Source organism: Denticeps clupeoides, chromosome 8 (assembly GCF_900700375.1).
Source record: "Denticeps clupeoides chromosome 8, fDenClu1.1, whole genome shotgun sequence".
NCBI classification, from domain to species: domain Eukaryota; kingdom Metazoa; phylum Chordata; class Actinopteri; order Clupeiformes; family Denticipitidae; genus Denticeps; species Denticeps clupeoides.
In genome coordinates, this window is record NC_041714.1 from 9,006,176 (window position 1) to 9,032,617 (window position 26,442).

General features: G+C 41.6%; 2 protein-coding genes across 4 annotated transcripts in view; one reads left to right on the forward strand and one right to left on the reverse strand.

The window, feature by feature from the left end:
* rgs7a (regulator of G protein signaling 7a) overlaps positions 1 to 16,373 on the reverse strand; it is a 29,199-nt gene extending 12,826 nt beyond the window's left edge. For both annotated transcript variants that reach the window (XR_003750485.1, XM_028988197.1), the window contains exons 1-6: positions 16,185 to 16,373; positions 15,695 to 15,799; positions 3,838 to 3,934; positions 3,073 to 3,123; positions 1,958 to 2,064; positions 1,723 to 1,774 (exon numbers count right to left, since the gene is read on the reverse strand). Coding sequence is in view for 1 of the 2 variants with exons in the window: in XM_028988197.1 (XP_028844030.1) it covers positions 1,723 to 1,774; positions 1,958 to 2,064; positions 3,073 to 3,123; positions 3,838 to 3,934; positions 15,695 to 15,769 (382 nt within the window). In the remaining variant the exon portion in view is untranslated. The remainder of the gene's footprint in view (positions 1 to 1,722; positions 1,775 to 1,957; positions 2,065 to 3,072; positions 3,124 to 3,837; positions 3,935 to 15,694; positions 15,800 to 16,184) is intronic.
* A 1,452-nt stretch (positions 16,374 to 17,825) lies between these two features.
* kif11 (kinesin family member 11) lies at positions 17,826 to 25,732 on the forward strand. Of its 2 annotated transcripts, none has more exons than XM_028989726.1 (23): positions 17,826 to 17,942; positions 18,137 to 18,251; positions 18,337 to 18,469; positions 18,544 to 18,641; positions 18,991 to 19,069; positions 19,152 to 19,337; positions 19,475 to 19,599; positions 19,995 to 20,085; positions 20,405 to 20,647; positions 20,813 to 20,908; positions 20,992 to 21,080; positions 21,351 to 21,438; positions 22,179 to 22,367; positions 22,444 to 22,651; positions 22,734 to 22,906; positions 23,274 to 23,399; positions 23,495 to 23,653; positions 23,832 to 23,971; positions 24,068 to 24,347; positions 24,562 to 24,784; positions 24,871 to 25,025; positions 25,120 to 25,230; positions 25,319 to 25,732. In XM_028989726.1, exons 2-23 carry the CDS (start codon positions 18,172 to 18,174, stop codon positions 25,418 to 25,420), a joined length of 3,174 nt encoding a protein of 1,057 aa, XP_028845559.1. In that variant the 5' UTR covers positions 17,826 to 17,942; positions 18,137 to 18,171; the 3' UTR covers positions 25,421 to 25,732. The 2 variants fall into 2 exon arrangements, with proteins under 2 accessions (XP_028845559.1, XP_028845560.1); XM_028989727.1 differs by having other exon boundaries at positions 25,322 to 25,732.
* The last annotated feature ends 710 nt before the right edge of the window (positions 25,733 to 26,442 follow it).

A 26,442-nucleotide genomic window follows, 5' to 3' on the forward strand; every position in this document is an offset into this window, starting at 1 on the left:
TTTCACAGAAATAAGTACATTTATATAGCAGAAGGCAATACATTTCACAAGCATGAGTTGTATATCAAAATGAGTTCAGTTTTTTCAGTTTCATCTAGATATTATATATCTATCTATATATCATATATTATATATACTTATTCATATGGTTATTTATTTGATTGTCGCATTTTTTGGTTTGTTTTTGAACATATTGGAGTTCCATAAATAACAAGGACTTTGTCTATGTGCATAACTCAGAGCACCCTAGCTTCACATACGCACACCTTCTGACCATCTGGAAGAATTTCATTAGCCTTGGTTCATGTTCTCATTACCGAGTGTCATTTTGTGGTGTCACATTCAGACTTGGAAGCTTTTTAAATTCACCTCATCTCTGCTCACAGGCCATTCATGCTTCATTCATTACACTGTGACAGTAACATGACACAGGCTCAGCTAAATGTGTCTAATTATCCTCATTAGACCTCAATCTCATTGTTCACGGGAGATATCAGCTCTGAGCTGGCTTCCTCTAATAATGAAATCTACCCACAGCCATATCAACACGTAAGCACAAATACCCTGACCAACAATTCATGGCTCGTTTTATTTAAATTAACTACACGGTAATTCAGTCTTTTTATTTCACAAGTGGTCAGCAGGTAATTCTTAATTCTGTTGTTCTCAAGGGATGGCATAGATGAGTCAGGTCATGTACAGTGTTATAAACAAATAATGATTAAGGTTGTTCTGAATACAGTCTCTTGACAGGAAAGTCACAGAGGTAGTACGTACATCATACAATACTGACATTTTTTTTATATATATATGCATGTTATTTTATTTACATATTTTTGAGACAATAAAATGTAAGTACTAAATTACCTTAAGGCCAGGTTTATTTATTGTGTGCTTAGTTACCTTTGAGTGTTATCCCCTGTCTGTTAGTAGAAATGTATCCTGAATGTATCCTGTCTTTGGTCTTCATCCCTGATATCGTCTTGTCAGCAGGTGAGTGTTATCGGCTATGTTTCTTGTGTCACAGCAAAATCCCTATATTGTTTTGGAATCGTGTGTTTTAAGTGAAGTGATTGTCACTTGTGATACACAGCAACACACACAGCGGTGCACACAGTGAAATTTATCCTCTGCATTTAACCCATCACCCTCAGTGAGCAATGGGCAGACATGACGGGCGCCCGGAGAGCAGTGTGTGGGGACGGTGCTTTGCTCAGTGGCACCTCAGTGGCACCTTGGCTGATCGGTATTTGAACCGGCAACCTTCTGATTACGGGGCCGCTTCCTTAACCGCTAGGCCACCACTGCCCCCTGTTTGCATCCTCCCTGCCCTGCACCGCCAGTGCCATCTAGTAGTGGCCCTTTAAATAAAATTGTGCATTTATTTAGGCCTATTCATTTCCGGCTGGCAAATTAAACTATTTACCAATTTTCGTTTACCAGTTCGTACATGTACACACTTGTGCTGCAATTATGCTATACAGATGTAGCCAGAGTACAGGGGTAGTGGTTGGCCTAGTGCCACTCCAGTGCCACTCCAGTGCCACTGAGCAAGGCACCATCCCCACACACTGTTCCCCGGGCACCTTTCATGACTGGCCACTGCTCCCTCTAGGGATGGGTTAAATAGAGACCACATTTCACTGTGTGCACTGGGTGCTGTGCTGTGTCACATGTGACAACTAATCACTTTAATAATTGTGCCATTTTGACAGTACTCACCATAATCTGTATTCTCTGGCTCCCAGCAATTTGAAGGCCAAAAGTATGGTGTCTACAGAGGAAAAGAAAAGAAAAGAAAAGCATAATTTGTTCAAACATGTATTCTCTATGTGGCATGGTATACTGTAAGGATATCAAACCACAAAAAATTAAAAAATATCAAATTTTTAACAGGAATGATTTTGATTCATGTCATCTTTAGTCAAGTCAGTCTTATCCAGCCTTGCTCATACACCTGAAATCTGTAGAACGTTCCATCATCTTTGAGAGTGAGCACGTGGTCTGAGATGGGGAAGAAGTATCCATGTGCAGCCATCAGAGTACCCAGGTGCAGAGCCTCAACTAACGAAGAAGAGAGAAGTTTATTTCTTATTGCATCCTTTTCTCATTTACATGAGACAGCATGATGTTCACCTGCAAAAGTAATTTAGGTTTTTTTTACCCACAACCACATTCACAACATACACACACTCTTGTTTTGTGAGGACCTAGTTTAATAGCTGTATTGGACATGCATTATAAATATTTTACATCCACAGTAACAAGATTGTTTTTGTGAGGACCAACAACATTTAAGTTCATTCATTTTATTTCATTCTTACATTTGTTCCAAGAACCAACAAGCACAAACACACACATACAAAAAAAAACCCCAAAAAAAACAAGGATTGTAATGGCTCTAATTATTCGCTGTGCATTTAAGGCTTTCCATAAATAAAATGTTGGCTCAACACTGGTCAGCCCATCTGGGTTTAAGAGAAGGGCTTTCACCAGCTTTAACTTTCTTTTAACACTCAGCCAAGGCTAAAACATTAGAAATTGTTTAAAAATAAATCAATTATATTGTCTATTTAGATAAAAACCTTAGCAACAACATGGCCCATGTGAAAGGTGTAAAAAAGACTGCAGTAGTCCAAAAATCAGAGAGAGAAATATCCCAGAGCATATCCCAGGTTCCTGACACGATCGGACTCAGTCGAGGAATACTTCGGATTCGCGGCTTGGTTTTCATGTTGTCGATTTTGTGCTCCTGTCTGCCTTGATTGTGTACCTCTGTCTATGGTTATAAATGTGAGCCTATTGTATCGTGTCGCCACCGCGCCATCGTCACCCCTACGAAACTTTGGCTGTCAATGCTACGTCTTTCAGAAAACACTATCCTGTGCAACACGTTACGTTACCTGGCTTATGTCACTTGCTCCTTCTTTACAGATCATCTATAAAAACCCATTTCCATTCTGTGCTACTGTGAAAGTGAAAGTAACTAAAATATTTTGCCTTCTGGATAAATAACCACAAAATAAACTCTTAAAAATAAACAAATTTCAATCTGTGTTAAATGTGTGTTACCTTGATCTTCAATGCCTAGGTTTTTCACCAACCATTGGACTATGTCAGAACCTGAGGGAAACAGAAAACTGACAAGCTGAACAATAACAAATTTGGACATATTCTGAAGAATAAATCCAATCAAAGAAGCTCATTTGCCTTCAAGTGGAGAAGCAGGTGTTCTAAACCTTTATCGAGGTCAATGACATTTTACCACTTAGGACGTGGAAGGGTTTGATCATGAGCCATTGGGCTTTGGTGTCTCTGAGTCCCTTGGCTTCTCTTGCCAGTATCATTTGATTCTTGGATCTTTCTACATATGCATTGTTATACATGTTCAGAGGAGCAAGCTGGTATAAGTAGTGCAATTTCAGGGCAAATGTGCAAAAGGTGTCTCATTGTCTGCCTTATGGAAAAAGACGTTGTATGACATCCTCTTGAGACCAGCTCTTCTCATGTATTACTGAACAATCTATATTACTGAAGAATCTACATCTATTCACAGCCCCAGTAAAACACTCTCAGTCTCGTAGAGAGTGCATGCTGTGAGATTAATGAATTAAATGTGATTAAAGAACAAAGTCCTGATATCAAGAAAGCACAATCTCCCATTCTGTCCAGTGATTACATCCTTGTAATCGGATTTTTAGAGTGTTGGAGGAAAGAGTAAAGAAACCCAGTTTGAAAAAGACAATTTTGTTCTGATGGCAGTTTTTTTAATCAAGTGACCTACTTTCTGATGCCGTATGCCCTTTCACAACCTCTGGGAAAATATTTGGTCCGTACCTGAAACAACACTGGGAATTTTGGATAAAAAGCTCTTCACGGTACGTATTGGAATTCCATTTTTCTCATCCTGCATGCGAGCTATCATGTCTTCCATCTGTTGAGACAAAAACAAAACAAAATGCACAACATATTTCTTAAATTAACGAAATGTTACATCCAATTTTTTATACGGATTTTAACATAGTTTAGCAAAAAAATAAATACATAATTCTGTAGCAATACACCACAAACTAATTCCAAAAGATACAAAATATACACAATCATTACCAACGTACAACCTTTAGCTCTACATCATCTGTACGTCACACTCACCCACTCACTCACTACCCAAAACCGTTTATTACTAAGCAGGCACGTAACCGTCTGAGCCCATTCTGGGTGCAGGGCGGAGTCTCTGCCAGGGTGGGCGCCAGACTGTTGAAGTGAGCACACACCACTCACACCTACGGACAGTTTTCAAATCACATAGTGTCTTTGCTGTTTGAGTGCATGTTACCTCGGAGGCCGGGTTTGCCACTGTGCCAGCTCTGCCCGACTGCAAGTCATTCTTATTATGTGCCGTATTATTTTTTTATAGTATACCTACATCCCTGGATGTTCTGCAAGAAAAGCAGCATACTAAGCAGACTAAGCATTACAGATGAGATTTAGTTACCAATTATTGGGCCAAAAAGCTAAGCAGAAGGCAGCAGGTATGTACTTTCCCATGTCAGTTGCACATTTGACTAAAATAAAATGTTGTTTTTGTCTGTTCTACTAGGTACTTGTACTAAACTGACTGGGTTAAATATAATAAACAACACTAAAATACAATTTTCAATGACTAAAATATCATGAGTTCTCGTTGACTTAAACTAGTCTGAAATGTCATCAGTTTTATTTAACTAAATGAATCATGGATAATTCTGACCACACTATGGCTAAAATGCTCCGAATTTTAGTTGAGTGAAATGTGACTAGACAAATAAGTATGGACATGACTAAGACTAAAAAAAAACTAAAAATTACAGCTTGATGCAAAGACTTGAATAAAACAAAAATTAAGACAGGCTGTCAAAAACAACCACAAACTAGTTGGATAATATAACAGTTCAACTGAACACACAGTCATGCTTGTTTTGAATTAATATATTCATTGTATGTGCAGAGTGGTGTATTATTCTTGTGGAGAAGAACAAACAAAGATGACCGAATGAAATCGTAAAAAAAAATTGTTGTGTATTTTTTTTTTTTTTTTGAACAGGCATTGAACAGGCAATTTATTTGCCTTAAACATGCTGTTTAAGCTGAACAAAGGGCCAGCAGTGACTGGGCCACAGAAATGAAACAACTGCCACAGTGCACTAATGAGTTGCAGTGCAACAAATGCAGAAATAAAAAATATTTAGTTATTCATTTGTTTTTGTTTTTTCCATGATTAACGTTGAGTTATTTTGTGTGTGCTTCTAAATGATGTCTATTTCACTGCTAACCAAGTTCTAGAGTTTGCTTCAAAAAAACATTTTCAATTTCCAGTATTACATATATAGCTTAGAACCCGAAAACACAAATCACTAAAAGTTTGGAAAAGAGGTGTGTAGTAACACTGCTACAGTCTACAGCAGATTCAGTGATGAGTATGAACATGACAGTGTGGACTGCCTCCATTTCAGGATCTTTAGTATAAAAGTCTATCAAGGGGACTATCAAAGGAGCGACATCCAAAAAAAAAAAAACGTCTCCTGCTTATTTTCCCTAACCTTCTCTGTTACTATGGCAACTGGGCCAAGTAGCAATGACGTCATTGCCTGCATGTCAGGAATTAAAAAAGAGGGAGAAAACACGGTTTTAAGGAAAGAATTAGTAGGTTAATTAGTTGGATAAGGATTAATCTGTTGTTTTTTCTCTAGAGGAACAAGGTAACATCGTCCATACATAAAGTTTCGCCTTTATCTCAACAGACTTACATACAGACCAAAGCTGTCACCTTATTACACCCTCCAGCACTGACCACTGTCTGAATGTTAACTATAAAAATTGCCTCTAAATTTCATTCCTGTCAGTATCTGCTGAAGGTCAGAGTCTGAAAGTCCTTTTTCATTCCCAGAATGAACCACTGATAATTGGGTGCATGAAGCAATATTTCTAAGATTCACTTAAGTCAATTTGAATTGCTTGCTTCAACATGCACTCACAACAAACACACACACACACACACACACACACAAATATCAGCCTATCCGTAATGTGTCCTTATGAATACAATCCAGTGGTGTATTTGTAATCTAACTGTGAAGTGGTACATATTAAGATTGTATTCTGTGATACAACATGCCAGAATCACTTCATCTGTGGCATTCCAAAAAGGCATATTTGCCATTTAATGATTAGCATACTCTCTTTGGGCAAACACCCTTCATGTTTGCACACTGCCTGTGTACACACAACACACACACAGCAGTAGCTCGGCTAAGGTCTGCCTAACAGATGGCTTTTATGGTTCTGTGTGGATGGGTGGGGAACAATTTCCACATGGTTGGAAGCAGGGATGGACACAGACACACATATGCATTGTTCTTCTCAGCTTTGATGTCATCTTAGACCAAGAGACAGAGTGACAGATAGACAAACAGACAGACAGATAGATACAATCTGCCATCTTTTGGTCCAAGACCTTCCTCAGGCAGAGTTTAATCCTGCATCTCAGCTAAAACAGATGAATGGTGTTATTAATGACACACTGTGCGGTGCTACATCACATTTGCTATGATGCAGGTGCACCCAGTAGGATACTTCCCCACTTTTGAAGGCCTGACTCCCACACAGCACTGCATGGTCCATTAGAGGGGTACTTCTGTTCTACAAAAGCACATATTTGGGCACGATGTTTTTTCTCACCCATGAGAGTACTCTAAACGTCAGTGCATCCCATTTAGGGTTCTGACACCCGTGATCATGCAGAGGAGGCACACAGGCATGTTCTCGATGCCTACAGACTGTCAGGTCACAGCATCACAGCATTACAGACTGAGGAAACCCAGTCTATGTATCTCTCTGTCTCCATATCTGTTTATCTAGTACTGGGCAACGGTTTTCGGCAGGTGTGAAAACAAATCATCTGAAACAAATCATCCTTTGCCCTTAAACCAGAATCAATTCTAACAGGTGTACTTGCACAAAGGCAGAATTTTTGGTAAAATTATATTATATATGTTCAATGATTATTTACTCACACAAAGGTTAAAAGGTCCTTTACTGAAACAGAAATAGCCAAAGACAGTTTCATGACATAGGACACACATCATGACAAGGCTGAACGCAGCAACAAGACATACAGCATAAGCAAGACAAAGATTTTAAAAAGCAGACTGAGGTTTCAAGAAGTGCAGTTCAAGCTCTTTAGCAGAAACACAAAGAAACCAACTATGTTGAGGATTGTAAAAACTATGTTGAGATGCAAAAGGCCATACCCCCCAACATGGAAACAAGGCCAAGTCACTCAACTATGGACAAAACATAGGTACAGAAAAATGGCAGCAGGTGCTCTGGATTGATGAGTCACAATAAAAAAAATTATTTTATTTTTCTCACTGTCTGCCAGTGTAACCACAGGCAAATACAACCTCAAATAGTTTTAACCTCTTCCTTTCTCGTCTACCTAATTTTTTAACATCATGCTACAATAAACCCACTTGTACACTTGTCTCCACCTACTCAATGTCCATGTGACCAGCACTGCATGCCATAGACTTCATTTCCCAGTTGCCGCAGGGGTCAGGAACAAGAGAAAGGGCCTGATTCACTGCAGTACACCTACACATTGATGCAGACACGTGTTCGCGCAAAACACAACATCCACTTCTCACAGCTCAGTCCTGAGGAGCTGTGCGGCCATTTGGTTATGAAGAATCACGGCCCCACACAAGCACTCCAGCATTAAATAAAGGAGACGCTGTATAATCGCACAACACAACAGGCTGCTCGCCTTTCTGCAGCAGTGGATTAACCACAAACATCTAATCCACAGCGTGGATTTACATAACCAGACCATTAATGCATGAAAAACATGTATTAGAATTGATGCATTAAAAGAGATGGTGCCTCTCAATGGTCAGTGACAAACAAAAAAATTGGTTTAGTGCACTGTTGAACTTCTCTAATTCCAAACAATACTATACCAATTAGGCAGGGGATAATGATATGATTGCATAAATTTGAATTATTTGGGACCTTTATCCACAGTGATTTTTCATTTGATCATTACTGGTTCAGTTGCTTCGAGGGTTAAGTGTGTTACTGAGGGACACACTTGTGGTCACAGAATTTGTACGAGTGGGAACTCTTAGTGCTCAAAAATACTGGCACAGCCCATATAACTTTTACTTTCTGAACTAGCATTCTTACTACTATAACACAATTTACATTCTTCGGAAGAGTGAAAAGGTCATCTGCACGATGACGTGGGTCATAACAGTGAGATGGTTCAATGACATTCTTTGTGATGCTGTGGGTAAATAGTCGGCCATTTCATGTCCATTATTTCTTGAGTTTCACACCTTCTTCAACATCATGATCTGCTGATTAAATTAGCCTGTCAACCAAGTCTCACAAGGAAAGTTCTGAGAAACAGTTGGCCCAGAAGGCCTGACATTTACTTACACTCATTCACCACATAGTTCTTTGCTTAAGACCAAATCATGTCTTCTAACTGGGTTGGTCTGGTCAGTGACTGGAAATGTGAAAAAATAAAACAAGCTTGCTATTTTTAGCTTCTCTTGAGAGAGAGAGAGAGAGAGAGAGAGAGAGGTTTCTCCCCTCCAATGGAGCATGTGTTGGACTACAGGGAACACAGTGTGTCTTGAATAGTGATGAGGCTGTGAGGACGCACCAGCTGCGGTTCCACATCGTCAGAGATGACATTGTCGTCTGGAGAAACTGCGTCACACCAAACTAGACGGTCAGACAGTAAGGTCATACTGTGGACTAAATGCTCTAAAGCTCTCTCTGGTTCTCACCTTCCCTGTAGCTTTTACCAGAATAACTAGTAAAAGTAAACAAGTAAATTGACCCTAGAGGTGATCAATGCATCATATCTTTTGTTTTTTAGCCATGTCTCGATTAAAGTACATAGTGATCCAGTGAACAGAAATGCAGACAGTGAAGGTGACTGGCACAACACAATGTGCACACGGGGAGCAGTGTGTGGGGACGGTGCTTTGCTCAGTGGCACCTCTGCGTTTTGGGATTTGAACCGACAACCATCGCATTACGAGTCTGCTTCCTTACCCGCTAGGCACACAAGTCACTACATTACACGTCATTACAACTCTCTTTGCATAGAAATTGCAGCATGACAGGTGAGAACAATCGAGAATCAAAGGAACACAGAACGAACATGTATCCCCTTACGGTCCAGATCCTGTCGGTTCAGTCCCCCCCAACGTGCCTATCAAACCAGTCCATGTGGCGGCAGTTCAGTCCCAGGCCCGGGGGACCCGAATCATGTCTGTTGTCCACAGGTGCCCACCACACTGACCTGCCACTCCTCCTCTTCTTCTGACACCACCAGGCAAGACTAGGCACCATGGGGCAGGCATCCGTGGGGCGATCGTGGTGCGCGTCGAGACCCTGCGGAGCATGAAGCCAACTCTGGCCTGGGACAAGGGGGGCTGACGCCGTCCTTGTGGTGAACCTCAGTGGCCAGTGGAGCGGCGTCGGCTACATCCCATTCCGGTCGAGTCGTTCTGTCATGGTGACCAGGCATGGTGAGAAAATAGGATGCATACGCACGACTCACGAGACGAGTTAATTATGCGAAGCGGGTAAACATCGCCATCAACTGACTACTTTTTCCCCCACTTTGCCACCTGCCCCAAGAAAACATAAAGAAAATCCTGAATGCTATCAATGAAGAATGAAGAATTTGAGATAGGCTATTATCTGTCCTCTGGAACGTGTACTGATCAGCGGCTTTTGCTTCTGGTATGGGTCCCGGGAATCACTTGCTTACTCACTGATCCATGATCGTGTAAACCAGATCTGGGTCACGGCTTTTGGGACAACCCAAAACGGATCATAAAGTTTTTAGCATTAAAACATTAAAAATGTTCATGGAATAGCATCCAGTGTCTTTTTGTTTGTTCTCAACCCTTCATAATGCTCTTGATTATTTGAATTGTCCAAAACAGGATTGAAATCTCACAGAAAACCGCATCTGAAAAAAAAAAGGAGCTCAGGGCTTTCTGACCTGAGATTATAAATAATTCACTGCTAGACTAAATAACTTTTAAAATATTTCTCAGAACATAGATAATTCCACAGTTCCACCAGAGCCAAGGATGTCATTTCACAGGTCATTTAAAAAAAAAATTCACATTACAGAACATGGACAAAAGCCTTTATTCCATACATTTTTTTCTGGAGAAAAAGGACAAAAACAGTAGGTGTTTTTAAATAAAGCCAGGTCAGATTCCATATTTTATCATTTCCAACAAAAGGAAATCATGCGCCGCCTCTCCATGTTGGCTTGAACATACCCAGCAGATGACTCACGAGGGAATCTACAATTTATGTAAAAATCACCTTGAGCTGAACCTCTTGTTCCCAAATCTATTTATTCTCAAGACACATAAGAGCCCAAGTGAAGTGTGTCCAAAGCAAGGGGATGAGAGGAGGACTTCAAACACTAGAAGAGATAGACCAACACACAGAGAGGCTTGCAAAATACCAGAGCATCACAAATGAGAAAGAAAGCATCATCTTCATCAGGGAATTTCAGCAGCCATTAAAAGAAGATTTGAAGGCTGTGTGTAAAAGGAAAGGACAAAATGTGAAATCATGTCATACATTTTGCAGTTTTTTTTAATCCTCATCAGTGGCTCTGCCTGTTCTATCTCGTTGGTTGTTAGATGTCTGTGTTCGCTAATGTCACATATGCCATTTATGTCATATATGTCTTCAGGGTTTACAGATTTTCAGAAATTTACAGAAATAAACAGATTTAAATAGGGCTGCTTTCTTGCTAGCTGTACCTTGTAGAGGTGGAACTAACATCCCACACAGTACATTTACAACAGAGTGAATAAAATAGATGTATTCATAGTTGGGGTCCTAGTGAACCGGAATTGATCTCTTCATCGATGGTAACTTGAAAGCACGTTGTAAGTCGCTCTGGATAAGGGCGTCTGCCAAATGCCGTAAATGTAAATGTAAATGTACATTTAGTTTAAGTGTCTGTAACCCTGAAAATTAACATTTAATTATGTTTTGCACAAGCATGATTAAAAGTGTGAAGAGCCTAATGCGCACACTACTTCCTCATTCTGCACGAGGAAGTTACATTTAATCCATTACATTTGCATGCGTAACTTTATGAAAAAAAGTTACTTATAAAAGTAGGTTTACAATACCTTTTACTTTTACTTGAGTACATTTATGAATAGGAAACATATAGGAAACATCTACTTTTACTTTGCTACACTGAGCATTACTCAACTCTTTACTTGAGAGATTTACTTTAAAACACATGACTGTGTTTAATCATTTTGACATAGCAACATTGATCACGACATTGTTTCACAAATCAGACGTAGCCATGCAGTCACAAGACTACACAACAATCGTGGGGGCATAGCGGCACAAACTCATCACACAGCACTGTCAGATGCGACTGTCTCCAGTGCTAAAAGCCCTCTATTAATAGATAGTTCCTTTGCTTAGGTTTAGTCCATTCATTACTACAACTCATACTTTAATAATTTACCACAATTAGCACATTATACTTTCTGTCTGAATACATCATTTGAGCTTGAGAAAACATATGACTACATAAGTTTGTAGTCTTATTTGAATTATTTTTTGAACAACTACTTTTTTTTGTACTTTATTTAGAAAATCAACAAAGCACACACAAAACATAAAAAAATGATGTTTAAGGTTTTTAACTTCCGGCCACTACCCAACATACTTGTTCTTGACAAGAAAAACTTCAAATGTCATGTTTTCTGTTCACCAGTCAAGCATTTGTGCCTCGTCCATTTCATCGTGTGGTATGACACCTCATGACATCCAGCAACACTAAAAACACTAAACTCTTCATTCTCCTTCATTTTCAGGTAATATCACATGTCCACGTTGCTGCCAGCGGACACAACAGAACCACATTTTCAGGACCATGTTGAAATCATGCATGCAGATGGATTATCAGCCCTAATATTCATAAATTATGAGTGGTGAGCTAGTGAATCCTACATTTGCAAATGGCTCAACCATTTGCTATCTTAAAAAGCGTGCACATTCTATAGGGCAACTCAAGTACCACAGACCGAACATCTTGCACACTTTCAGGGGTTCTAGCTAAATGAAGCATGGCTTAATAGCAATGGAGCAGGTATATACCCACACCACAACTGTGCAGGCCAGTGGGTCTATAGAACTCCATAAAGGGCAGAACAGTGTGCAGAGGCAATAAGTGGTGATGGCCTGATAATCCACCAGCAGATATTTCAGTAATTAAAAAGTCAGACCCCCTCCGCTGCACCCCCCCCCCCCCCCACCACAATAAAACCACACACTATTCTAAAACACGACAGCATGAGCAATCAAATCAGGTCATAATCTGGTCATGATGATCTCTAAAAGAGACAATGAGAAATGGCGGGGTAGGCTGCATTCATTGGTTGTGCGTTTTTCACCATGACGTGCAACCTGCTGCTCACATGTGGTGCTTTCAACCCCTCTGTGACCTTGAACAGCAACCTGTCTGTCACGCTTGATGCACGCGTTTATTTTTAAAAGTTCCACCCTGAAGGGACGGCCCCGCTGCCGTACAAGGAGCAGCGCAGGCTGATAATTGATTACACGTCTCAGGAACACTAAGATGCTGTCAGAACCACAGATGCTGTCTTAGCCGGCAGCGAAGAGACGCAGGAAACAACCAACACAACAATTCGGCAGTCTTCTACGCTTCAAAACAAATATTCCCCTGTCATGGCAGTCCATGAGAATTTATTTTTCATATTTTAAGCATTGATGCATTCAGAACCTATAAATTCCCTGAATCCCATACAACAGGCCTCTTCTCGATAGAGACAGGAATGAAGTAGATGATATTCCGATATGAGTTGAGGAGATTCTCTATAGACAAATTTTGACTGCACTCATTATGTTTTAGGAACGTAAAAATGAGTAGAATGTCTTTGCACAAAATGAAAATCAGATTGTGTTTTTCTCCGGTTAATGACGGCCTAAAAGCCATTGATGTTGTTTCCCTGTCCAATTATTATGGAAGCCCTTTGAATTTATATTGACAGACTGCTCTTAAATTGACTGAGCATAAGCCTTCAAAAATGATCAAAAAACCACGACAAGCAGGGCTTCGGGAGCTTGAATGGCAAAGATGTGAAAGCTCACTTCAAAGCCAAGCCTTAAGAGTACTAGAAGAAAATGTTCTCAGTGTGTCAGGTGAAGTGGACTGGAGTGGAGTGGGTGGGTGGGTGTCTGTTGTCAAATATTCAGCATGTGGGTGAAAAACAGCAGTAAAAAGAAGTGCAGTAACACTTTCTCTATATTCCGCTACAACGTGATTACATCTGCATTCAAAAGCAAAAAACATTGTTGCGTTGAAATAATAAAGGTTACAGCATCCAAATGATACAGGTCTCAACATGCAGGCTCTATCATTATGATTGGAATAACAAATGCATAAAACCTTCTGATCATAATTCGTGATTAAATCTTTAAAAGCACTTCACCCACAGACCTCCACTGGTATCATCACTTTATACATCAATTATGCATTCTGCTCTTTTATAGCAGGATAGTGATGAGACATGATATATATTCAGGTATATTTACATACCTACACACTAACTAATCAACTACACACATATGATTCTTAAAACGTTCCTAAGAAATAACAATTCATTCTCTAATTCTCAATTTTTTTATTAAATTCCGAATGTGAACCGTTTAGCAGCAGCTTGCTTGTAATATCGCCATCTACCTAAGCAGGCAATCCTGAGTTACTGTGAATGAAATATTGTTTAAATAATATTTTTGTAGCTTTTATATAGGTATTAGTGGTCCCCCAATACTATATCTGACGTCTCTTTCAGAAATTCAGCCGTGTTGCAGAATTACAGCCACTTTTAGCCAGTCATACAATGTGATTTCCCCACAATGCGCCATTTCGGTGTGTGTGGCTTTAAATGCAAACGAAGAGGAGAGTCGTCATCAACACCATTCACCAACCACAATGTTTGGTGCAGACAGGGAAAAAAGAAATCACTTTGTGAGGACATAAGACAAATCCCACTCTCTGAATGGCAAAGCAGAACGACGCCATTTCTAGCCATTTACAGGACCATAGACAGGCTAGGGGAACTTGAATTAATGTTAAATAATCTCACAAAGTGAAATCTTCATGTCAGGGGACCTTATTCTCCAGATGGTAGACATCAGATTAACAAAGACCAAACAAAATGAAGCAACGAAATCAGCCATCTTGTGTCTGAGAGAACTTGAGCTGTGTATTGTGTGAATGTTTGCTGATGAGGAATTTTGTATAGTATATACATATCGGACATTTTAACCTCTGACACTCATAACTCCGCCCACTGTCTGCTTTGGATTGTTACACCAGGCAAAGACTAAGTTGGTCAAAATTGAATAACGCACAATTATTTCCAGGAGCAAGAGAGTGTGTGTATTACTTTCTCTCTTTTTTCAGTGTTGTTTTTTCTCTACATTTCTGTTTTTGGGGCAGTTGTGGCCTAGCAGTCAAGGACGTGGACCCGTAATCAGAAGGTTGCCGGTTCGAATCCCAATCTGCCCAGATGCCACTGAGGCACCTTGAGCAAAAGCACCGTCCCCACACGCTGCTCCCCGGGCGCCTGTCATGGCTGCCCACTGCTCACCAAGGGTGATGGTTAAAAGCAGAGGACACATTTTGTTGTGTCACCGTGTACAGTAATGTGTATCACAATGACAATCACATCACTTTCACTATAGCACCTGTTAGACATGTAATCACACACCCCCCACACACACACACGCACACTGTAGACTATGGAGTTCACCGTGACCACTTGACCTTTCACCTTTTCACCACAAACATAAATAAATTTACCTTTGAACCTCAGTGAAATCCTCTGGCACGAAAATGGTACGGAAGGACTAACCCAGAATCCCTCGGTGGTGCTGGGGTGTAAATGAGGTGTAAAGCAGTGTCTGCAGTAACACCCCTGAGAAAAGCTTCCTGAGAGAGCTGATATTTGGCTTATTCTGCTGAAACTAAAAAAAAAAAAAAAAAAAACTGATTCTGGAGCCATGAGTGGTTCTGTTGAAGTGACATCACAGCCATTCTGATTGCAAGAAGTCATGTTATCGTAACGTAAGCTCTTTTTTTTCCCGGCTCTCCCTTGTGCGGCAGCCAAGCGGCTGATCGGCGTGAAGCAGACTGCCGACGCCCCGCGAGAGAGAAACCCCTCAATGTTAAGCTGGCTTCGCAGCCCTCCCGCCCCTGTTGGCCAAGCACAGAGACGGAACGGGTACTTATTCAATAACGGACACTTCTGCCGGCAAATGGGAGACAACATTTGCGCCTTGACTCGGCCGTAACACGGTTGGCCCTCGCTCAGCAGCAGATGTCTTCAAAAAAGAGGGGAAGAGGGGTGGAGGCCGAAAGCTGCCACGCGTCGCACGGAAATGACATCAAAGCTTCCTGAGGGGCTTCTTCTCAAAGACGGGGCGACAGAATCATCCCTCACGGTGCCCGACTGCACGCTGCCACATCGTGGTGACGCCTGCCGATCTCCAGCACTCATCTGTTCATCTTGATGAAAGCCCGTGTGCACTGACCCGCTCGGCCACTCACCTTCCTGTAGACGAGCGTGTTGGGGGAGTCGTCAATCTCCCCATTACTGCTCTGCAGATTGTTGGTCTGTGCCATGATCCAGTGTCGCCACGACAGCCGTGGACTCTGCCATGAAAAAAGAGAGAATAGGTCAGAAGTTCAGATTTCTGTGACCTTGCAACAATTAAAAATGCTGCAATTGAACAGTGTACAGAAATGAAGGATGGAGCGGAGCGATTGCACTTCACAATAAAACAATAAAAATGGTTGCTCGTCACTGTAATGCCCGAGAGAAATAGCTACAAGCAGAAGCCTCTGTCTCTGCTCAGAGGCGCAGTAAATACAACCTGCTGTCGTTTTAAAAAGGCAGATGCTAACGTGCTAATGTGCAGCAAAGGTTCAAATTGGAGTTGCAGGATGATGCACGACGAGGGGGAATTCAGCACCGCGGACAGCTCCCACCAGCGCGCCCTCGGCGTCGATGGAGGCGTCGCTGCTCGACTCGGGTTACCTCGGACCGCGTCCCGCTGCCAGATGATCAAGTCCGTGTCGCGCCCGGGGACCGCGCACCTCCAGGTTGTCAGCTGGCGGCCGATGGAATGCGGCGGTAATTCATCGGAAGCGTGTAGGGGGGATCTGGCGCTTCGAGTCGCGAGGGTGCGCTGGCCAGAGAGCGTTCGGACGAGCCGAGCCGACTCTCCTGAACGAGTCGCGTCTGATTCGATCCTGCTCCAGCAGCGCCCCCTGCCGGACGGTTTTCACCCCAACCTGCGCTACACTGGACCAATTTAACAACTTTGAAGTAATCTGTCACACGTAATATTCTAGCACTGACACGTAATGTAAATTAACAGGTTACAGCGGAGTTGACTGGTTTATTTACATTTTGTCAATGCTAATATATTAAGTGTTTTTTTTTTTTTTTTTATTTAACCACTTTTTCAATGTATGGATGCACTGAGGAAAGGAAATCATCGTAACTGTTGTTTGATCAATGTGTGTTTTCTCATTACGGTAATTTAAGAAATATTGTTTTGCTCTTTTAAACTGAGCTGTCTAATGTATGCTTTTTTATTGTACTATAGTGCTAATTACAGCATGTTTGTTTGGTTTATTCACATTACAGCAATGCTAAAATATTAGGTGTGACAGATTACTTCAATATTTTTAAGTTTAGCCAGTGTTCACTATTTTTTTATTGTACTTACGACCTGTCTCATTTGTTATTAGATTAATAAAAACGCCAAAGTCTTGTTAATGTAGAGGTTTGACGGAAAACAATTTGAGATCTAGAGTGTGATGGGACCCCATAGGCAAAAATTCACCAGGGACATCCTCGAGTGTATTACTAGATGTTTTCTGGTGTGCAAAACCAAAACACTAGAAACAATATTTTAAGAAATGCCTATTTCTTCACGTTGATGTATGTACATTATATCCATCAGACAAGCAGTAGGTCAATGCCAGGCCAACTTTAATAGAAAACTTTTATTCAATTAGGGCTCACCTTATTTGAGTCCAATGCCACTATGATAGTCATCGTGACAGACTGTATGGAAGGAAATATTTAACATATTGCAAAAGGATGCAACATGCTTTTAAATGTTGACTTATAAGGAGATCAAAAGAAATGTGAATTATGAATTACAGTTTAGAATCCATTTTAGATATTCAACACTTGTTAGGGTTGTATTTGTTGTCAATGTCCCAATGTCCAAGCCCTTCAGCCTGAAGGTACCAAAAAGTTGACTGGGCTCTAAATGAGCCAAATTTTCAATAGCTAATGATGTCTGATGCGGAGTTTTAACTAAATTGAACTGTTTAACTTTTACAGTACATTTCTGTACATTTCTCTATAATATACATTAAATACTGGATTGAATCACATATTACTGGTGTTGCAGATGTACGTATGGGCCCTGTCCAAATCCAAACAGTCTGTGTGATTCCGCAAACCGTGGAGTATTCCATACAGGAGTGTCCCTGTAGTGTAGTTTGTCCAAAAAACGGTAGGTGGCGGTAGCAAGAAAAAAATGTATTCGACCGCTGCACGTGTAGACGAGGAAGAAGGGAGGGGCCAACCTTCAGCCAATCATTGGGCAGCTCAGGCTACGTACCTTACTGATTGGCCACGTACAGACCGCAGTGAAATTCAAAATCGAGTCGAGACGGACAGCTTTGGCGGCATCGGCTCGAGGTGACGTTATATGTTGTCCGTGCGAGTGTTACAAACATTAAAACTACACTCGCGCTGTTCGGACGGAGGGGGGTAAGTGTTGGCGCAGTTAGATTTTGTTTACGTCATTTTTTTTTGTTTCCGACGTTCCTCCCGGTATTTTGTTGCTTTCTTTTTAGCATTGACTTCGCTGGATTTTATTGTGTTCTGTATGTGTAATTTGTGTTTAACCGGTTTATGCGCACACGTTGTACTTCATAATTTTTTTTATTCCCTTTTTATACTAGTTACGTGAATACGTGGTATTACCAAAGGCGATAAGATGTCTTCGCAAAGCTTTTGCGGCGGCGGCGGCAAAAAAGAGGAGAAGGGCAGAAACATCCAGGTTGTGGTAAGATGCAGGTAAATACGGAAAGGGGGAGGAGGAAAATGTAGATTTGCACCGAGGAATCCGCACGTCATTACAAGCCCCGACATTTAAATGCAGGCCGTTCAACATAACGGAGCGCAAGTCCGCGTCGTGCGGGGTCGTCGACTGCGACCAAAACAAGAAGGAGGTAGCAGTGCGATCGGGCGGTGTGACCGATAAACTGGCCAGAAAGACCTACACGTTCGACATGGTGAGTGTATTTACCGGCGAGGGAGCTGGCTGGATTACTCGGTTTGTGCTGACATGGTCGTTTCTTCGTTTCAGGTGTTCGGACCGTCAGCCAAGCAGATCGAGGTCTACAGGAGTGTTGTGTGTCCCATTCTGGATGAAGTCATAATGGGTTACAATTGTACTGTCTTTGCGTAAGTACACCCAATGCACACCAATGGTGCACCAAAAGGAAGGCGTACATGTTCAATCTTTTCCCTTGAATAATTGAGGTCTCTTTCCGAGTTTTGCTCCTGGTGCAAATTTACATAAAGAAAATTTCTAAACTAACTAGACTACAATTGCGCTTGTCCACAGCTCTAGAGTTGCACACTGCAGAATGAACTATTTCAAAAGACTAATAGTTTTAATTTGCATGAGGTAGATTGTGACTAGGATGATCTTAAAGCTGCTTAAAGCTATTGTGTCATCAAAATGTAAATACCATTATAATTGGCAAAAACGGGCACTTTGGTGGTCTAATTTGTCTGTCTGATCTACCAGATATGGGCAAACAGGCACAGGAAAAACCTTCACAATGGAGGGAGAAAGATCTCCTAATGAGGAGTACACTTGGGAAGAGGTACGTCTTATAATGCTTTATTCGCTCATTTCTGGGACCATTACATCGTGCTGGGTTTTCTAAATCATTGCTTTCCGCTCAGGATCCTTTGGCTGGAATCATTCCTCGAACCCTCCATCAGATTTTTGAGAAGCTTTCAGGCAGTGGCACAGAGTTCTCCATTAAGGTCTCTCTTTTGGAGATTTACAACGAAGAGCTGTTCGACCTGCTCAGCCCTTCTCCAGATGTCACTGAACGCCTCCAACTTTATGATGACCCTAGAAATAAGGTTTGCATGTTGTTTTCTGCATGTACACATCCTGAGCTTTACATCTGTGTAAATTCACCCTGACATCTGTAAAGAACTGTGTAAATGTGGGTTTTAACCGTATGGCCTTTGTGGTTTTTCATCTCGTGCCCCCACAGCGTGGTGTTATCATTAAGGGTCTGGAAGAGATAACGGTCCATAACAAAAATGAAGTATATCAGATTCTCGAGAGGGGTGCTGCCAAAAGGAAAACTGCTTCCACCTTAATGAATGCCTACTCCAGGTATGTACTGAACAGCCCCCCAAAATCGTGCTCAGGCATGGTAATAATGATTGTTATTATAAAAAACAGAATTGCAATTCTTTGTTTAATCGTTTCAAAATAGTCATCCTTACCTAAATCTGACACAATTCTATATATTTATATTCTCTTGTCAGACAAATACAAAAAAAAGCTTTTTCTCGCATTCGTTTTTTTTTTTTTTTACTTTTCTGGTTCATAGGCAGCTCTGTTATCCAATTTGACGATTAGTTTTCTTACTTTTATTGGAAGTAAACTGTCGTATTTGATATATTGATTTATGTGGTTGGTGTGCCGGATGTTACACCATGTTGTAACATGTACCACTCAAAAGTGTGTAGATCTGATGTATTGCCATGTAATAATTTCTCTTGCAGCCGTTCCCACTCTGTGTTCTCTGTTACCATTCATATGAAAGAGGTGACCTTGGATGGAGAGGAGCTTGTGAAAATGGGAAAACTGAATTTGGTATGATATATTTTAGTTAGTTTTTTTTTTTTTTTTTTTTCTATTATTTATTGACCTAATAGCAATACGAACCTCCTCAATATAAAGACTGCTTAGACACGGGTGTAACAAAATGTAATTGTGAACAAAAAGTCAAGCATTCAATCATGCAAATATTTGACCAAAAATATGGTTAACTGAGCAGATATTAAAAGGGACCTTGAAATGTATTATTCTGCTAACATGCAGAAAGTAGAGGAACAGGAATCTTGTGGGCTGTTCCAGACATTACAAATTATGAATCTGTTCTTATTTGTTTGTTTTATGTGTGTGCGTGCAGGTGGACCTTGCTGGCAGTGAGAACATTGGGCGTTCGGGCGCCGTGGATAAGCGTGCCCGCGAGGCAGGCAACATCAACCAATCCCTCCTCACACTCGGGCGAGTAATCACTGCCCTGGTGGAGCGGCGTCCACATGTCCCCTACCGGGAGTCCAAACTCACGCGTATACTCCAAGATTCTCTGGGTGGCCGCACCAAAACCTCGATCATTGCCACGGTCTCACCTGCCTCAATCAACCTTGAGGTGCGTCTTTGGATGCTGGTTCTGTATATGCTGTTCTTCAGTTAGTAACAAATGCAACAATCTTATCTAGAATGAAGGTGGTGCAGTTGGTGCTTTGGAGCTGAAAGACTCTAGTCAGAGAACAAGATTATCTTTAAACTTGCATGATCTGCATTTCTCTTTTAGGAAACCTTAAGCACGTTGGATTATGCCAGTAGGGCCAAAAGCATAATGAACAAACCTGAGGTCAACCAAAAGCTCACCAAGAGGACCCTTATTAAGGTACAGAACTCTTGACTTGAGAATCGAACGTCTCTGCCAAGAGAAACAGTGAATAATGTCTGTGTTTGACCGTTCATTCCCAGGAATATACAGAGGAGATTGAGCGTCTCAAGCGCGATCTGGCTGCGGCACGTGACAAAAACGGAGTGTACCTGACTTCTGAACGATACGAGTAGGTTTCCCCATCGTTAATGTGCTGCGTATCATTATATTTACATACATATACAGCTGAAAAGACATAGAAAGATGACCGCGTGTGAGCGTGCGCATCAAAGCTGTGTAGCTGGGCTGTGTGAATAAATGGGGTATACTATGCTCAGTATACCAATACAGTTTGCAAATTCAAACTGTTTGCAACAATTATATCACAATGCTGTGTTGGTAATGCCGCACCGTATTCTAACATCCTACAGTGGCTTATCTTTTTGTTTGCATGTTACAGGGACATGAACAACAAGCTGATTTACCACGAGGAGCAAATTTTAGAGTACACCGGTCGCATTGCTGCCATGGAAGAGGAACTGAAGAGTGTAAGGCTGATCACCTTACATTTTACATTTACAGCATTTATCAGACGCCCTTATCCAGAGCGACTTACAATCAGTAGTTACAGGGACAGTCTCCCTGGAGCAACTTAGGGTTAAGTGTCTTGCTCAGGGACACAATGGTAGTAAGTGGGATTCGAACCCGGGTCTTCTGGTTCATAGGCAAGTGTGTTACCCACTAGGCTACTACCACCCATCACCTCACATGCCTTAATCACGAGGGATGACATTTATCTAATTTGCAAAACACCTAATGAGCGCATCACACACAAAATGTACAGAGCTGAAAATCGTGCAATGTGCAAATTAGTTACCTGCGAAATTCTTTTTTTTTTTTTTTTTTTTGGTCCTAACAGAGGGGTGTTTCAAAAAAGTCAGCTTAAGATAGAAGCACCTAGGTAGTGGTAGTAGCCTAGTGGGTAGCACACTCGCCTGTGAACCGGAAGACCCGGGTTCGAATCCCGCTAACTACCATTGTGTCCCTGAGCAAGACACTTAACACTGAGTTGCTCCAGGGGGACTGTCCCTGTAACTTCTGATTGTAAGTCGCTCTGGATAAGGGCGGCTGATAAATGCTGTAAATGTAAATGTAGAAGCCGTTATGGCCCAACAGGAATTTTCCTTACTTAAACTAATTATATGATTGTGACCCTTGTAGATTGTTATCCTTGCTTGCTTTAATTGCTTTGTGTTAAATTGCCACCTTGTCTTTACTCTGCTTTAAGGTGATGGAGCTGTTCTCAGAGAACATGCAGCAGCTCAATCAGTGCTCTGAGAACTTGGAAACCAAGAGCCAGCAGCTGGAGGAGGCATACAAGGACCTGCATGAGACCAAGGACAAGCTCAGCCAGGAGGAGTTCATTACCTCTGCCCTAGAGAATACCGAAGGCGTGCTCTACAGCACAGCAGGAAAGGTTTGTATGATTTTAGATTTTTTTTTTTTTTTTTTCCTCCCCCTTTGTGCATTCTAACTGTTGTCATGGCTGGCAGCTGTTATCCACGGCTGAAGTCAGCACACAGGACTTATCGGGCTTGCATGATAAACTGGACCGGAAGGGGCAGGTTGAGACACACAACTCGAAAGTGCAGCAGAGTTTTGCTGAAAGTATGGATACCATCTGCTCGAGCATGCAGAGATCCCTGCTGGAGCAGAGCACCAAACACCAGAATCTCATGGAGTACTACACCTCTTCTGTCTGTGAGTGTCTTGCTGCAGCATGGGCGTATACATGCCAAAAAGATTCGTGGACTCACCGGTCTTCTTGTTATTTCTCCCGCAGCACAAATTCTCACAGTCAACAGCAGGGTCTTTAAAGAGGGGGTGTCCTCTGTGGCCTCGTCCATGAGTGATGTGAAGTTGCTGGTGCAGGAGTGTGTTGGTCAGTGTGTGGAGAGAGTGCAGAAACAGGAGAATCTGAGTGTGCAGGCCAAAGAGACAACGCTGCAGACACTTGTAAATACCTTATTTACTACAATTTTTTTTTTCTTCTCAATTTATGTAATTATGAACATATGCAGATGCCTCGAGAAGTAGCATCCATTATGGGATATAAGGCAGCAATTTTTTTTTCCCTGAAATTGAGGGGAAGTGTGCAGATTTGAGAGACATTCACAAAGACCAAATTGTGTTTGTTAGATAGCTGAGTTGTTGCACCACTTAAAACTGCAGGTGATCTCACAAGATTTCAGGTCTTTACCTGGTTATGACAAGGCACCAAGATGCGTTATGGGAAGAAGTTCTTGTACCATCTATCTAAACTAAGTATACCTCTTCATGTAAATTTTGCTCCTTCCCCCCCCCTCCTGTTTTTTTTTTGCAGGAGGAATTGAGAACTCAACTGGATGACGTTCTTCTTGGTCAGGCATTGCCAAGCACTGCTTCCATCATGGAGATGATTGAGCATCTGAGGCAAAGCTTGGTGACGCAGAGTCATTTGCTAGAAGAGGTGTGAAGGCCGAGTCCTACATGGTTTTATTTCATTTTTAAAAGCTCTTCCTCTCACATGCTTCTTTTTTGTCTCCAACTGTGTTTCATCTTCAGACTAAGGGAATGAAGGAAGCGATGACGTTGTTCTTCAGTAGTCACGCGCAAGCATTGTCTGGGCTGCAGCAGACAGCTATGGTGGGGTTTGCTACCTTAGAGGCTGAACATGAGAAGCTGAAACAGCAACTCATCCAGACCAACCAAATGCACCAGACGGTAAGTCCCCTTAATGTCAGGCTCCTTTGGGTCTTAAAGTGTTGTGTTTATTTTTTATTTTTATAAATCAACAAATAGCTTCATGAAATTTTTCATGAACATATTTCCATTTAAATCCATGAACCACATTCAGTGTCTGTAAGATTACCGTATCTTATAGTTATTTTCTTTTTCCTAGAGCATTTCCCAGACTGTCCAGTGTTTTCTGGGCCAAATGAATCTTCTGTCTTCAGAGGCACAGAGCAATTTTGAGGAATTGCTGAAAACTGCTGATGGACTGCAGACTCCACTGAACACGCTCCGAGATGGTCTGCTCAAGTAAGTCTGGACACGTACATGTGTGTGTGTGTACTTGTGAGCTTTTATATTGCAAGGGTTTATAATTAAAACATGCTAACCCATTTTCCTTAATAGTAATGGTTCCAAGGCTGAAGAAGCAGCAGCCAGTGCACAGGTTCACTTTCACTCTGCAGTGGACGGTCTCGCCACAAAGATGAGTAGAGTAAACGATGAGTTTGGTAAAACACTGGAGGAGTCTGATGGCTACTGCCAGCATCTGCAGACTTCCCTCAAAACACTGGGGGATGATGCTGCCCAATGGTGCCAGAGGACAAGGGGCAGTGCTGAGACCACCGCCCAGTCTCAGCACTCTTTTGCTCGGGCTAATGCAGATGCATTGCATGGCCTGCGACAGGTAAGAACATGTGATTCTCTGGTATTTACATCTGAGGCATTTGGCAGACGCCCTTATCCAGAGCGATGTAGTGATCAATTCTGGTTCACTAGGACCCCCAACTATGAATACAATCTGTAGTTTGTATACATAAGTCAGACAATAAGAAGGTACAAGTTAATCTTTCTGCCCACCTTCTTTCACTCTTTTACACTCTCTCTCATTGGCCTTTCAGGATGTGGATGTGAAGGGTGATGCTGTGATCAGTGAGTGCCGCAGCTCTCTCCAGCAGCTGCAGGGAGAGCTGGAATTTACCCTGCAGGGTCTCCAAAAGCAGATGTGTGAAGATCTGGATACCCTGCAGAATTATGGACAAGATCTTACTTCCCAAGCATCTCAGTCCCTTAGCAGAGTTCACAGCTTCCTGCAGGAGGAGCTGAGACAGGATGTGCCTACAGGTGAGTCAAAAGCCTTTTCTCAGGTTTTACAATCCCATTGTTACATGGCCCTCACAACATTTTTTTTAATTTTTTTTTTTTTAAAGGTTCAACACCTCAGCGTAGGGAGTATTCATACCCTCGGGTATTAATGAGAGCCTGTCCTCGCGATGAGCTCATTGAGCAGTTCAGAGCTCAACAGGAGCGGCTCCAGAGCACAAGGGAGGTTCTTGAGGAGCAGGAAGAGGTGGTTGACAGCCAGGTATCACTGACAAGTAGATATAGCCTTTGACTAATTTAATTGTTGTAAATAGTAGGACCACTTGCAAAAATGCATCCTTCTCTCTTCCATTTAGAGCTCCACTGATGAACAGACAAGCGATTCCAACATTAGTGAAACCACAGAGCCTACTTACGGTGACGAGAACCTCATATGCCATGAATTTGGAGGAGTTCCATTCTTTAAGGTAAAATTAACTTTCTGAACATTTTATTTTGTGGATTATATATATAGATAAAAAAAAAACTGTGTGTAATACATATCTTTATTTTCAGCAGAAGTCTAAGAAAGATCACAAAAGCATTCCAACAAAGACTGGAAAGACAGATGCCTCAACACCACCTCGTTCTCGACTGCCCCTTATGACTCATAACTAAGAGGACTTTGTGTAGATTTAATCTGTTTTTACTTGATTGTGCCACCACCTTCTCACACCTAATTCTGTTCGTTTCCACCTTTTCTCTGTGGTTTTTGTGTTCGTTTCTGATGTTTGTGTCTCTCACGTAAGCAAGCTGTTTGTCACTGGGGAAAAGCACTGTAAATGTGTACATGCTGTGGCATATTATAAATGTTTTAGTTTAGAATGGTGAAATATTAGCTGTTAACTGCTTTGACCATACGGCATTTAAAAGGATAATGTAAAATTGGAAATATTTTAATACATGTATTAAACAAATAAAGCAATGAAATACTTTGTTTTAAGGAATATTCAGTAAAAATTATACTTTAATTTTTTTTTTTTTTTTTAAATGGTGCAAACTGAGCTTGGCCAGCATTGGGTGTCTGGTCACTGCTGAAAATATGGTACAAGTTCACAGTAGGTGTGAAGTGTTCAGGTGCCCTGAGCTGCATGGAAACAAGATGATTGTTGTGCGGGCCAAGTCCCATCAAACAGCTTGGCTTCTAGTATTTCAACGTTGAAGTGATACACGGTGCACACAACGAAATGCGGCCTCTGCATTCAACCCATCGCCTTGTGAGCAGTGGACGGCCATGACTGGCGCCTTTTCCAAGGGAACCCAAGTGACACTTCGGATGCTCGGGATTCGATCCCTTCCCCCCTGCATTAGCCGTTAGGCTACAACTGCACCAGGAGTGTGAAATAAGACAGCGTGCTGGGAATTTAACCTCCATCCATTAAAATATATTTTTGTAAAGTAGCCGATGAAGTCGGCTTTTCGTCAACATGAGGATTATTCACGAGCTCCGATTTGTTTACGTGGCGCGTCCATGTTGAGTCACGTGCTCTTCACGGCGCACGCATGTGGCTCAAAAGACATTTGAACGCAATCTGTTTGACTGGATTCCGAGAAAACAATTAGTGGATTGTTATAATTCGTCACATAAGTTTACCACCTGAAGCACAAAAGTAAATTTTTATCTCGCTTTCTATTAACTC

Bases quoted from the DNA above. Each gene is read 5' to 3' on its own strand.
- kif11 (XM_028989726.1), top strand. From the start codon at position 18,172: ATGTCTTCGCAAAGCTTTTGCGGCGGCGGCGGCAAAAAAGAGGAGAAG. The intron at 18,642-18,990 runs GTAAGTACACCC...CTGATCTACCAG, and splicing joins TACAATTGTACTGTCTTTGC to ATATGGGCAAACAGGCACAG. The intron at 21,439-22,178 runs GTAAGGCTGATC...CTCTGCTTTAAG, and splicing joins TGGAAGAGGAACTGAAGAGT to GTGATGGAGCTGTTCTCAGA.